Source organism: Huiozyma naganishii, chromosome 1 (genome assembly GCF_000348985.1).
Source record: "Huiozyma naganishii CBS 8797 chromosome 1, complete genome".
NCBI lineage: Eukaryota > Fungi > Ascomycota > Saccharomycetes > Saccharomycetales > Saccharomycetaceae > Huiozyma > Huiozyma naganishii.
The window spans coordinates 578,496-589,566 of record NC_035922.1 but is presented as its reverse complement, the minus strand read 5'-3'; the positions used below and the strand labels follow the sequence as shown (position 1 = coordinate 589,566).

Below are 11,071 nucleotides of genomic sequence, written 5' to 3'. Positions count from 1 at the left end.
ATAACAGATCTGGATGATTTGGTTACCCCTTGCAACATAAAACAAAAAGACATTTCTTTTATTGATGTAGGAACAACTTCATTGTACCCTGGATTACTGTTCCATGGTCCCTTTTCGCCCGTTCCTGAGCCAAAAATCACAACAGAAATAGTGGGCGGCACATTGGGAATAGAATACGTCACCGCCTACTCATAAATCGAGGAGAACGGGATTTGTGGGTTTGGGAGTACTGTTTACTCGAGGACCTTTTCCACTTCTATCAGTGCAAACCCATCAAGCCACCACTCCTCCAGCGTGAGTTAGTCTGTGTCCCAATCATCCCGCACCTCAGTGGTTAGTAGTACTTCCAGCACTGGTCTTTCGAGATTCAGTTCTTCTCAGCATTCATCGAGGAGTGGGTCGGGTGTATTGTCTAAATCAGCGGGTGTGTCGGGTAGTATCTCTTCCACCTCCAATTCCACTGAGTCGGAACGCAAATCGTTCGACCCTGGGTACAGTAACAGCACAGTTTTTGTAACCTCATCATCTGGAAGAACCACTTCCACTAAGGAGACGCAAACGGAGCACCCCATTAAGAAGTCAAAAACAGACAGTCTGCCCAAGACGACAAAGGAGAACACCATTGTTTCTACATGCATTGAAGACTGTGGAGCCCAGGCAAACAATCCAGTCTATAGCAGCCAACATTTAGGTGGTGATGCGAATGGTGCGGAACATTCGGCCCATTCAAATGGAAGCGGGAATACGGAAACCAGCAGCAAACTGGCGACGAGAATTCTTGCCCCCCAAAACCACACCTGTAACAACGATTACTGGAGCGTCAAACGGCATTCCATCAACATTCAAGGTTGTGTCTGTGGGTCGGGTGTTTTAACCAAGCCTTCTACCATGGCGGATGTTTCAATCTACGGTGGAAATGGATCTGTTTTTAGGCCTAGTCTCTCTTGGAAAGCTGTGTTTTCAGTTCTAGTACTGGTTACCGTGCGAAGAAAGGTGCCACGTCTCCCCTCTGTTAAAGGGATTGTAGGTTTTGGTTGAGTAATATGTATAACGACAGCCAGATACTTTTACTTACGCAGTATATGCAGTCGTACGAACTACATCAGTTGTATTTGCTTATCTCAAGGGTTGTCCTCGCATGTCGGGCGTATAATACATCACAGTGCTGTATTTTACCAGGGAAAACCGATCATGAGTCCATTCCCGAGGGAAGATCCCCAACGTATCCTCAAAGACCCTCAACAGAATTATTAAAAAGGCCATGTCTTCTTTGTGAAGGCCTTAAACTAAAGATTCTTTAAACTTAGATAATCTATATATTAGAGTCTATGATAATATGATTGCACTCCAATGGTGATCTCAGCAAGTCTGATAAAGTCAGCTATTGGTGTTGGCATGCAATCGCATCATGTATCGAACTTCCTAAGTTCATGACATTCAAACTGTAACAACTTCTGTAGGTCTTTATCTTTCCGTCCCAAAAATCCAAGGTAATATGTACATTACTTTGATCTAAGAGCAAAAATGTAGAAACGGATTAGCATGGGCAATGGAAAAGAATCGTAAACTGTAGTTCGGCAAATCAAGTATGAGCTAAGTATTTTTTTTCCCGACGCAGTCAAACCCATCACACACACGCACACACGACTATTCAATAAGGCTTTTCAAAGTTTCCAGTTCCGTAGTGGGCATGTCCCCGCTGTTGGAGCGGTTTTGAACAGTTTCAAAGTAACAGGTGGCATGGAAATGTTTATTTTCAATTGCTATGGTGTTCTTCCAAACCCATTCCCCAGAATCCTCATCATACACACCGTTGACCTTCTCTTTACAAATAGGACATATGAATGCCATATCTTGAATCGAGTCCGGCACAACAACATATTTTGCCAATAACTTGCCCCTACTGATTGCAACGATATCCTTTTCAGGCGCATTTTTTGCAGAATCAAACTTTCCGTCGTTATCATGTGGACGTGTTGCTTGTTTCGACTGGCCCCGCTGTTTCCCAGAGCGGCGATCCGCTTGGTCATGGCTGATGGAAACAATCTCTTCGTCCTTGAAAAGAACCCACTCCGAATCTGGGATGTACCAGTTCCGAGACTGTATGTTCCTCTGTGTAGCAGCAGTCGCAGCAGTCGAGCCTGTAGACGTTTGCGTGCCAGAAGATCCCTTCATTCTTTTATTGATTCTGAAATGCCAGTCCAAGTGATCGCTTTGTAATTTCTTTTCCTCCGGGGAGTTCCCGAACCTTTTACCGCACAGACTGCATTTGTTGGGTTTAGCTCTATACAAGAAGTGGATGAAGCTGTTATTGACCTGGCGATTATCGCTGAGAATGTTTTGCTGGTTCAATTGCAACGTGGGCGCATTGCTCAGACTGGCGTTATTAGTGGCGAAATGTGCTTTGCAATCGAATATGATGCTTGTAAGTACTGGGATTGGCGGTAAGTTATTCTTGATTTGCTGCATGTTATTTTCGTTGTTCTTTGTATTGAGACTGTCGTACAGAGTAACGATAGATTCCCTCTTGGGTACGTAGAGCAGTCCCTCTTTATTGAGTTCGTCGTAAAGGTTTTTAATCTTGGCTATTCTGTTTGTCTTTTCCATCTCGGCAAAGTTGTTTGGGGACAAGATGCTGGACATGCTCCCAAACAACGAAGCACTTGCGTTCGTGGCAGCTCCGGCTGTTTTTGAAGGTTGGTTACTGAAATTATTGAACAGAGGTATAATGGGTGTGCCACTCTTCGAGGGCGACTTTGAACCTTGTAGTATGTCCGGAGTGCCCATCATACCAGCCCCCCGTTGCCGTTGCTGTTTTTGTTGCTGAAGCTGCTGTTGCTGAAGCTGCTGTTTCTGTTGGTGCACAAACTTATCCTGCAGATACTGTTGGTCCTGCGCAAATACTTGTTGCAGTTGCAGCTGTACCTGTTTCAAAGCTGGTACACCCAATTTCTCCCTTTGAAGGACGGCCTTCAGTTGGTTCAGCACCTCCAGTTTTGTGGCAAGTTTTGCATCAGCCTTGTTATCTCTGAGTCTTTCCTCTGTGAGCATGGTGAGTTTGTCAATTTCCTTGAGCAGCAGAGAGATGGTCGGTGTAGGCAACATAGATTCCATGTTCTTCTGGTGCAGTGCGCTTGCCTTGATCAGAAAGCTTTCGATCCTGTCAAGCGTACCCTTATCAAACACGGGTTCCCCAGTAGCGGTAGTAGGCTCCAGCCAGGACCTAAAAAGATTGATCATCTTGGTCCTGGTGTTGTTATCCACGATCAGATACGTCTTCCGGTACATACTAAACAGGTTTTTACTGAAATATATGGTGTAGGGACTCCCGGCGTTCTTACATATGGAATCGAGTGCGTAAAACGCGTACAGTTTCTGAGTTGGGACACACTTCTCTATCCTTGCCTCCAACAGATGGACGAAGTACTGGGCACAAGAGATGTTTTCCTCTGCCATCTTTGTCAAAGTCGTGATGATGGGCCGCGAGTTCAAAGTCAGCTCCTTTAAGACATCTTCGAACTCCTTCACCGTCGCCCTTGTATCCTCATCCATTACTGCGTGAGTGTGACGGTGTCTATGGATGTTCCACTTGAGAATGAGAAGGGGAATACTGGCAAGCATAGTTCACTTATTTTGTAGAAGAAGAAGAAGAAGAAGAAGAAGAAAAAAATTTACGTAGTTAAAGACGACATGTGTATGATACAAAGTAAAGTCTATAGAGAGAGGGGGTTGTCACTTTTGATTCCCTAAGAGAAAGAGAGAGAGCAGTGCACCGTTCTCATCAGCTTAATTGCGGGGATGGCAGTCTTTTGAAGCAGGCGACGAACTTGTCTCCTCTTTTCCGCTCGACTTTCTTGCCCTCCTCCGTGGCATTGCGCATGATGGAGACGCACTTGTCCTGCGCTTCCCACTCTCCGTCGAGTCTTTCAAACAGCGGGTGTTCTGTCAAATGCTTGACCATCCAGTGGTGGAGGTCCTCGACGTCCGTGATAGTGTACACGGTGCCGCCCTCCCGTAGTACGTAGGCGTACTCGCTGAGCAGCGTGTTCGTAATGATTCTCGCCTTGTGTTTCCTCTGCTTGAAGTGCGGATCCGGGAAACAGAAGAACATCTTGGACAGCTGGCCCCTCTTAAAAAAGTTGGGCAGGAACTTCATGGCGTTGGCCCGCAAGACGTTGATGTTCTGGTAGTTGTGTTCCGTGCTCCCGAGGTTGTTATTCCTCAATGCGATGATCCTGTCCTCTACGTAGTTGGTCACTTGCACACGGATTTCCATCCCCAGGATCAAATCCTTTGGGAATTCTGGGGACAAGTCCACCATTAGCCCACCAAATCCACACCCTATGTCGGCAATCGTTACCTCCTGAGTCATCTTCCCTGTCGCACCGTCCACGTACGCCGGGTAGAGTTCCGCCCAGTCCATCGCATCAGGAGACTCAGGGTACTCCAATTGGTGATCCGAGAACGGGTTTGAGTGCGCCCGTTGTCTGTAGAACTTTTTCTTGGGCAGAGCTATCACGGCGCCACTACTGGTCTCTTGATCATCATCTGGAGAGAACTGCACTCGTTTCAGATCCGCTCTGTTCTCTTGCTTGTTGATACGGTACGCAAACCGTTTCGAGTCCGAGTAACTGCCCAGTGGTTTCGCCTTCATTGTTCCTTTAAACTCACACAGTCTGGAATGTACCTGTCTACACGAATCGTAGTCGACAGCGTCAAGAGGTCATCGCTAAAATCCTCTTTCGCTTCTCATTAAAATTTTTCAACGCTTTTGGAGCAGCTCAAAGAGAAACGCACTGGTTCATGTGTTCGGGTTGAAGGCTGAACTCTCACCCCCCCTGTACCATCTGTGATTCTGCAGTGCTGTGTGCAATTTACGCGAAGTTATGAGCAATCGGATGAGCCCCGACGCGGTTCCCGCACACCTGTCTGAATTCTACCCTATTGTGAACAATTTGGAGAATGCAGTTGCTGCAGAGGAGGAAGAGGCGGCGGCGGCAGCAGCAGCAGCACGAACAAGTGGGACAAGTAAACATGTGCAAGGTTCTGCGGTGAGTCCCTTAAAGCTCGATGCTGGCGGGTATCGTCGGGCGTCGTCTTTGCATTCCAATGTGAGTTCGATTAGGGATTTGGACACGCTGGTGACCAGGCGGGACATGAAGTTGATGAAGGAGGTGTTGACGGAGATACAGCGCGGGTCGCTGCGGTACATGGACTCCTTAAGGGAGACTTCGAAGCGGTCGAGCGAGCTAGCCTCTGCGTTCGAGGAGCTTGCGCGGCTGAAGGGTTGCAGCGACGACACGGCGGAGAAGATTCTTAGTGCGTCTGGACTGTTCCACCTGATGGCAAACCACGAGCTAATACTGTCTTCCAGTGTCGATAACGTGTTGAATGTGCGTGTTGGCGGTGAGGCGACTGCGTTTGGTGAGATGAGTGCGCTGCTGGAGCGACGGTTCAAAGAGGCAAACAGGGAGCAGACGTTGAAGCTTCGAATGCAGGAGCAACTGAACAGTAAACTGTCGAAGCGGAAAACGAAGAATCTGTTGACGTACCGGGAGAGCCTTCACAACCTGCAGTTGCAATTGGACGAGATAGAGTCCCTGCGGCACGACTTCTTCCAGGACTCGTACAACCTTGTTGAGACAACGTGCACGGAGGTGATGAACAACGTGGCAACGCTCACGAGGGCGCACGTCGAGATTTCTGAAAACATAGCGAGGAAGGGCTGGTCTGGCGGCGGTCTAGACGACCTGCTGGTGTGTTCTCAGGACCCGTTCAGCAAAGACGGGGACGAAGACGACGCTGAAATTGATGATGAGGCAGAGGAAGAAGAAGAAGATGCCAGCGGGAGTAATAACGATAATGTCACAGATGAGAACATGCTGCGACCTCCGCTGAGTGCTGAAACGTACGTCGACCGCAGGAGCAACACAGGCGGGCCTGATACTGTGCGGAGCGATGGACGAGAGGAGAGTATAGGTGAACGAGCGAGCCCTGAGGCAGCGGACGAGGCGGATATCAACGACCAGTCATTTTCGCTGCCCGTTCCAACCCCGCCCTCCAGAGAACAAGACGACGACGATGGCGGTAGCGACAGCGATATCGCAATGGACCAATCTTCTGTATAATTACAAGGTATTGATATTTATATATATAATATATTATGTGAATATATTGACGTTGCGTAACCGCCGAACTCGACTTCACCAGAACTTGTACCACTTGGACTTCCCCTGCTGCGGTGTCTCCATCGTCGCATCGTTCCGGTGATTGTCCCACTCCTCTTTAAGCTTTGCGTTCCTAACAGATCCCTCTCCTAGCAGTCGGTAGTCCCGCGCATGGGTACTCTCCTTCGCGCGCACCGTGGCCATCGCCCTCTGCGCGATCTCAAAACTCCTCCTGCGCTTCAACCTGCACTGTTCCCACCCAACGACGGACCCGAGCAACAGTCCCGCTGTTGCCCAGTTTGCAGCCCGCACGGCACTCCGGTGGTAAGCGAGTGTCACCCCTCCTAGGATGACCATCCCGCCGAACCCAACCATCACGGCGTCCCTGAAACAGGGCACCGTCGCGAGCTTCGCCAGCGTGAAGTCCTCTATAGACACACCGTCCCACGCAGTCCTGAACAACTCCCTCGACGATGTCCCCTGTGGAGCAGCACCGTCCGCATCGTGCGGGAACCGCGGCGGCGTGTCCCGCATCAGTATCTTTTGGCCCTTCGAGTAGCTGCTCCCAGAGGACCCAGACGAACCATCTTCCTCCTTAGTCATCACGCAAACACGGTCACAGATCCAGTCAAACCGGTACAAACCCGTCAAAGTGGACACCCCATGTCCTATGTTCTCATCTTCGAGCAGTTTTTAAACGACGCAAGCCAACGAAAATTTTCTGTTCAAAAACGAAGAAGATGCAGTTGACGATGAGTGTGTGTTTGATGGGTCTTGGATGGGATCCTTGACGGTAGTTCAGACGCTGCAAGGAATTTTGGATGCTGCGTTTTAATGGGGCAAGACAGGTGCTGAGCTGTGGGAAGCGTTACTACGCTTCTGCTGGCGGTGCTGCCGCGAGAGAGTTGCAACAGCGACCCGTGGAGCATGCTACGCAGGAGTCTGCGTTTGACTACGATGGGTTTATTGAGTCTGATCTGGCCGCTAAGCGGAGGGACAAGTCGTACCGGTACTTCAACAACATTAACCGTTTGGCGAAGGAGTATCCGCTGGCGCACCGGAAGAACGAGGCGGACAAAGTGACCGTTTGGTGTTCTAACGATTACTTAGCGTTGTCGAAAAACCAGGAGGTGATGGATGCGATGAAGAAGGCGATTGACAAGTACGGTGCTGGTGCTGGTGGGACGCGGAATATCGCGGGCCACAACAAGTTGACTTTGCAACTGGAGTCCGAGTTAGCCTCTTTGCACAAGAAGGAAGGAGCGCTTGTGTTCTCCTCCTGCTACGTTGCGAACGACGCCGTTTTGTCCCTCTTGGGTCAAAAAGTGAAGGATCTTGTGATTTTCTCCGATGAGTTGAACCACGCATCGATGATTGTTGGGATCAAGCACGCGAACACGAAGAAACATATCTTCCGTCACAACGACTTGCAACAACTGGAGCAGATGTTGCAGCAGTACCCTAAATCGCAGCCAAAACTGATCGCTTTCGAGTCCGTGTACTCGATGGCCGGGTCCGTTGCTGACATCGGCAAGATCTGTGACCTCGCGGAGAAGTACGGTGCGTTGACGTTTCTCGATGAGGTGCACGCCGTGGGGCTCTACGGTCCACAAGGTGCTGGTGTTGCTGAGCACGCAGATTTCTCTGCACACTTGGCCGCCGGTTCCGCTGCGCCAGCGCACCCAACGGTGATGTCCCGTGTCGACATGGTCACTGGTACTTTGGGGAAATCGTTCGGCAGTGTGGGAGGGTACGTCGCTGCGTCGAAACAGTTAACTGATTGGTTCCGGTCGTACGCTCCCGGGTTCATCTTCACGACGACACTCCCCCCCGCAGTGATGGCCGGTGCCGCTGCAGCGATCCGTTTCTCAAAGAGGCATTTGGATCTGCGTCAACGGCAACAGATGAACACGCGGTACGTGAAGCGCGGGCTCGCTGAGTTGGACATCCCCGTGATCCCCAACCCATCGCACATCGTGCCCGTGCTTATCGGGAACCCGGATCTCGCGCGTCAAGCGTCAGACTTGTTAATGGACCGCCACCGGATCTACGTGCAAGCGATCAACTTCCCCACTGTTGCGCGGGGCACTGAGAGGTTACGGATTACACCTACGCCTGACCACTCGTTGGAGTACTGCGATGTACTTTTGGCTGCGATGGAGGACGTTTTCCGCGAGTTGCAATTGCCCCGTACCAGCGACTGGGCCGCGAACGGCGGGTTGCTAGGGTGCGGTGACCCTACTGTGCCCGTGCAGCGGGATCTGTGGACCGATGAACAGTTGCAATTGACGAATGCGGATCTGAACGCGAACGTGTACGACCACGCTGCTGAGGAGCTCGAAGTGTCCAGTGGCATCAAGTTGTGAAAGGGGTCACGATTGCATGTACAGTATGTATATAGTTTACGTAACTAAAAGAAGAAGAAGAAAGAAAGAAAAAGTGAGATACGGTTACTCGTGCTTCTGGAACTCCTGTTGGAGTGTGTCCGTACTTTCCTGGATCTCCTGTTTCAAATCGTCCACGTTAAATTCGTGTGTTTCCTGGGTGTGTTCAGGCACATCCGGGAACTGTTGAGCGGAGGTAGTGCTCGCGGTGGCCTCCCCGTCGTTTGCCGTTGCGGTCTTCTTGTTGTTCGCGGCACAGTTCTGTATGATCTTGTTCAGGGGGGGGCACTTTCTGATGTGTGGTTCCACTGCGTCACACAGTTTCTTCCCGGCACACTGGGCCCTCGCCTTGACCAATTTGCAGCCCTGTTGCACCGCGGCGTCAATCTCCGTCTGGTACGTCCTGTACACGATGGGCATGGTGAACAAGAACAGGTCGCCGACGAAAAGCACTGTCCACAGCGGGAACCACGAGAACACTTTGTGCAGGACGTAGGTGGCGACTGCTGCCTTGAACGTGTTCTTGGGCACGTAGGCGAACACGAGCATGCGCATCCTCGCCTGCTGCACAGGCAGCTGTCTCAACAGCTCATCGACGTACGGTTTCACGGCGGCGACAGTGTTGGGACACTCCTTGATGCCGTACTTGGTCACGACGCCTTGGCCGAACAGCAGCTTCGAGACGAACTCGAGGGACGCGGTGGTCAAGAACACGGTGTACAGGATCCGCAGCAGACACGTGAAGATGTTGACTCTCTTGAAGAAGAGCAAAACGACAAGAGACCCGAGGAAGTACTTGCCGGTCTTTACTGGGTTCTTCCACAGCAACAAATCGCACTGGCAGCCGCACGCGGGCGCTGCACTCTTTTCTGACATATCTTGCGTTGGGGTAGGGTGCAATGAAAGCAGAAAACTGTTGAATAACCCACGACTGCTCAACAACAATTGACCAGACCACGCAGAACCGAGACTGTATATATATACAGTCTGTATGCACCGAACCCCTCTAAACGGTTTCTTTGTCATCAACGGCAACACCCAGACACCGCGTGCAGCGCAGGGGGAAAAGGGCGGCGGGTGCTCCTGCGCTGCGGTGTTTTCTGTGCCGGGCGCGCGAGGAGGGGGGCCGCGGGGGGGGCCTTCGCGGCGGGCGGGGTAACAGCTGCCGCCGTCTACGTGTCACGTCCCCAGAGGCCTTGTCACAGCACACGGCGGCAGCTGTTATGTAGAAGGCAGGAAGAGTGGCAGATTGTTGTAGGCAAGTATGGACATGGAGTGCCTGGTTCTCGAGTGTAAAAAGGCTTTAGTTTTCTACTGTATTGATCAACGATGTTTTCCATAATCTATATTACTAAGTGAGTAACCATGTGCTTACTTTCTTCTATATTGTACATTAGTATACAAGACTAAGTGCCTGGTTCGAGAGTACGGGAGAGTGCACTGCGCTCCGGGTGTGTGGGTGCCGCGGTTTTCCCGACGGAATTACTCTCTTTCTCGTTTCTCGCTGTTTCTGTGTTTGTTACACTGTAGTTGTTCTCTCTCTCTCTCTCTCTTTAGAATCCTGGTAGTGCTTGAAGTTCCCGTGGGATGTTCCAGTTGCGCGGCAGTATGACTCCTTCTGAGTCTGCGATACTGGGTGTTTGGCATGGTATGTAATTGTGTAGTGCAGGGCAGTATATATAGAGTGTGCCGCTGTCTAGGCTGGTTGTCCGGTTCTGCCTTGCCCAGCTCAACCCCCCAGCACAATGTTCCGCGGGAGAAGACACTTGCACGTCTCAGTGCGTGTCTTGCAAGGGCACGGACAGAATCTGACAGAGAAGATCGTACAGAAGTATGCTGTTGGGTTGCCCCGGGGGAAAATGGTCCATGCCGGGGACTATGTATCTATACGTCCCGCTCACTGTATGTCTCATGATAACTCTTGGCCTGTCGCTCTCAAGTTCATGCAGATCGGTGCTACAAAAGTGGCCAATCCAAAACAAATTGTTAATACTCTAGATCACGATATACAGAACACCTCGGAGAAGAACCTTACCAAATACCGGAACATTGAAAACTTCGCTGGGAAGCATGGGATCGATTTCTATAAAGCGGGGCGTGGGATTGGCCACCAAGTGATGGTGGAGGAGGGGTACGCGTTCCCGCTCAACCTCACCGTTGCTTCTGATTCCCATTCGAACACGTACGGTGGGATGGGGGCCCTGGGGACACCAGTGGTCAGGACCGATGCCGCTGCGATTTGGGCCACTGGGGTGACCTGGTGGCAGATCCCACCAGTGGCGAAAGTGGAGCTCAGGGGGGAGTTGCCGTCCGGTGTGTCCGGGAAGGATGTGGTTGTAGCGTTATGTGGTGTGTTCAATAAGGATCAAGTGTTGAACCACGCGATTGAATTCACTGGCGATGGGGTCAAACATTTGCCCGTGGATTATAGACTTACCATTGCTAATATGACTACGGAGTGGGGGGCCCTCTCAGGGTTGTTCCCCGTCGATGACACTTTGATACAGTGGTACAGGGATA

The 11,071-nt window shown here is 50.9% G+C and overlaps 7 protein-coding genes across 7 annotated transcripts in view; 3 read left to right on the top strand and 4 right to left on the bottom strand.

The window, feature by feature from the left end:
* Positions 1-1,647: 1,647 nt before the first annotated feature.
* Positions 1,648-3,552, bottom strand: PCF11 (Pcf11p; the record flags this gene model as incomplete). The annotated part of the gene is made up of 1 exon (XM_022608630.1): positions 1,648-3,552. The coding sequence occupies one exon, from the start codon at positions 3,550-3,552 to the stop codon at positions 1,648-1,650; it is 1,905 nt and encodes a 634-aa protein (XP_022462353.1).
* Positions 3,553-3,781: 229 nt separating this feature from the next.
* On the bottom strand, positions 3,782-4,654 carry TRM8 (tRNA (guanine46-N7)-methyltransferase; the record flags this gene model as incomplete). The annotated part of the gene is made up of 1 exon (XM_022608619.1): positions 3,782-4,654. The coding sequence occupies one exon, from the start codon at positions 4,652-4,654 to the stop codon at positions 3,782-3,784; it is 873 nt and encodes a 290-aa protein (XP_022462352.1).
* Positions 4,655-4,886: 232 nt separating this feature from the next.
* On the top strand, positions 4,887-6,128 carry IVY1 (Ivy1p; the record flags this gene model as incomplete). The annotated part of the gene is made up of 1 exon (XM_022608608.1): positions 4,887-6,128. The coding sequence occupies one exon, from the start codon at positions 4,887-4,889 to the stop codon at positions 6,126-6,128; it is 1,242 nt and encodes a 413-aa protein (XP_022462351.1).
* A 75-nt stretch (positions 6,129-6,203) lies between these two features.
* Positions 6,204-6,770, bottom strand: COX20 (Cox20p; the record flags this gene model as incomplete). Its single annotated transcript, XM_022608597.1, has 1 exon — positions 6,204-6,770. The coding sequence occupies one exon, from the start codon at positions 6,768-6,770 to the stop codon at positions 6,204-6,206; it is 567 nt and encodes a 188-aa protein (XP_022462350.1).
* A 218-nt stretch (positions 6,771-6,988) lies between these two features.
* On the top strand, positions 6,989-8,533 carry HEM1 (5-aminolevulinate synthase; the record flags this gene model as incomplete). Its single annotated transcript, XM_022608586.1, has 1 exon — positions 6,989-8,533. One exon carries the CDS (start codon positions 6,989-6,991, stop codon positions 8,531-8,533), a length of 1,545 nt encoding a protein of 514 aa, XP_022462349.1.
* Positions 8,534-8,617: 84 nt separating this feature from the next.
* RTN1 (Rtn1p) lies at positions 8,618-9,577 on the bottom strand (the record flags this gene model as incomplete). The annotated part of the gene is made up of 1 exon (XM_022608575.1): positions 8,618-9,577. One exon carries the CDS (start codon positions 9,575-9,577, stop codon positions 8,618-8,620), a length of 960 nt encoding a protein of 319 aa, XP_022462348.1.
* Positions 9,578-10,296: 719 nt separating this feature from the next.
* LYS4 (homoaconitate hydratase LYS4) overlaps positions 10,297-11,071 on the top strand; it is a gene marked incomplete at both ends in the record, with an annotated part of 2,085 nt that continues 1,310 nt past the window's right edge. Inside the window, one exon of the mRNA XM_022608564.1 lies at positions 10,297-11,071. This exon is cut by the window's right edge and continues 1,310 nt beyond it. Within this exon, the coding sequence (XP_022462347.1) occupies positions 10,297-11,071 (775 nt within the window).